The following is a 1,914-nucleotide window of genomic DNA, read 5'->3' as shown; positions in this document are numbered from 1 at the left end:
TTCTTTGCTAAATCGCCGTTCGGTGGTAGAATTTAATGTTGCTCCCAAACAAATCGGGATTTATGAAAGACTAGCTTGGTCTATTTATTAATGTCTGGTTAAAACCATCAAGAAACTTTTCAAACCAAGTTTCCTCTCTTTCCGAATAAAAACAAACTTTCCGTCATCACTGCATATTAAATCAACTAAGCGCCAAATTTAATTTCCATATTACAAGCTGAAAGTGACTGCACGTGTAGTTCAATAGAAGTCATTACAAAGTTTAATGCGCTTTCAGCCATGAATATTACGAATTAGTTCGTAATTTAAAAGCAACTAACTAATTTTCAACTGGCTGCCACAAAATAACAAAAATGTGGGAAAACGTTTCGCCCTGCGAGCGAAGTCCAGATGTTAGCTGGGGATAAGAAATGTAACTGCCAAGAGAACCGCGGAAGCGCTAATCAACTGTAAACAGACGAAACGCGCCGCAATAGCAAGAAAATCCGAAATTAAAGCAAAACCGTATCAAGGAAAAATGATGTAATCGAATTTAACCACAGCTTTTGTCCTCAGAAAACATTCCAGAACTGCTGCTCGTCCAGAAGCACCCGCAGCTGCAACTACATCCCAGCCCCCGTTAAAAGCCACACGAAAAAGTTCCCGGAAAATTTTTTAGGGGAAGCATTACAGCTGGCTCAAACGGGCGATGCGAGAACTTCTTGTAATTTGGACTGCAAGCCATCTGGAGTGAAACTGACGCCCCAAACCAGCCAGACCAGCTTCTCCTCGTCGAAGATCGAAACTTCGCACGCCCTCCTCAGAGATGACTCCAACACCAAACCCTCCTCAACTCACATGCAGGGCATGGCGCCTTCATGTGCTTCGCTAAAAACGCGCTTCTTGCGTCTGTTCAAGTCTGGGCTCAACCAGAGCTACGTATCGAATGCAAGCAAACTCAATAAGGGTTCGAATACTATCAGCAATTCTAGCCTGAAAGACACTGATGAGATTGACTTGGTCTGTGCCGATTTGGTCAAGCAGATGCAGGAAGCGAACGAAGACTGTATAAAATAAGAGGTGGCAACCGCGGCTAGAGGATATATGTAGGGTGCTTCTTGAAGGCGTGCAGCCTCGGAAGGAAATGCCAACTAATTTTGCCACAATATACCGGGTAATCCATTTGAAATATTTTCGTTTCCCGTCGACTGCACCTTCAAAAAAGGAAATCAATGAATGCCCCGAGAGACACCCTGTATATAACGTAAGAAATTGTCAATCATCGGTTATTGGTAATGGCATATTGCCAACTTTTCTATAAATAAGGCTTGTGAATAGCATTTGTACAGGGCAGGCATAGTTAAGTTCCATGGACTGGTTGGATACACCAGGCCCTCTCAATTAACTTATCATAAATATGTATGTGTTCACCTTAAGGCAACGACTTCCTCAATATTTTTGTATGTTTCCAATCGATGTTCAATTTGACTTGACACGCTTGATCTGTTCGCGCACCATTTCTACGTACATCCAGTGTCTGGACGATCTTTGTCCGATCAAGAAGAAGGTTGCTGGAACGCGTCAAGGAACTTCGTATCGAAAAAACTAATTGGTTTTTAGGCCGTCCTAAAATGGAATTTGTTCCCGACGTTTCGCAAGCACGAGTGGCTTGCATCTTCAAAAGTGGTTTGCTTGAACGCTTACACTGTTCTCATCAGAGCCCAAGTCAAGGGCGGATCCAGGGGGGGTCATGGAGGTCATGCAACTCAAAAAAAACCACGCAAATCTAAAACTTCTTGAATTCAGGCATTTTTGAGAAAACTGCCAACATTTCGCCATTCATGGTTCACTTTCTAAAAAGGCCATTTACTTCTCTCTAGAATGATGTACAAATGAGCGTTCTTGCTCATTTTGCCTCCGAGAAATGAGCAAAAA

The 1,914-nt window shown here is 42.7% G+C and overlaps 1 protein-coding gene across 1 annotated transcript in view; it reads left to right on the top strand.

The window, feature by feature from the left end:
• The window catches only part of LOC109539286 (pyrokinin-1 receptor), a 24,874-nt gene extending 23,374 nt beyond the window's left edge, over nt 1-1,500 (top strand). The window contains exon 6 of the mRNA XM_019906942.2: nt 556-1,500. Within this exon, the coding sequence (XP_019762501.1) occupies nt 556-1,056 (501 nt within the window). The 3' untranslated portion in view covers nt 1,057-1,500. The remainder of the gene's footprint in view (nt 1-555) is intronic.
• The last annotated feature ends 414 nt before the right edge of the window (nt 1,501-1,914 follow it).

Source organism: Dendroctonus ponderosae, unplaced genomic scaffold (assembly GCF_020466585.1).
Source record: "Dendroctonus ponderosae isolate FM_Combo_2020 unplaced genomic scaffold, Dpon_F_20191213v2 Dpon_F_20191213_7, whole genome shotgun sequence".
NCBI classification, from domain to species: domain Eukaryota; kingdom Metazoa; phylum Arthropoda; class Insecta; order Coleoptera; family Curculionidae; genus Dendroctonus; species Dendroctonus ponderosae.
This window is presented reverse-complemented; position numbering and strand designations above follow the sequence as displayed.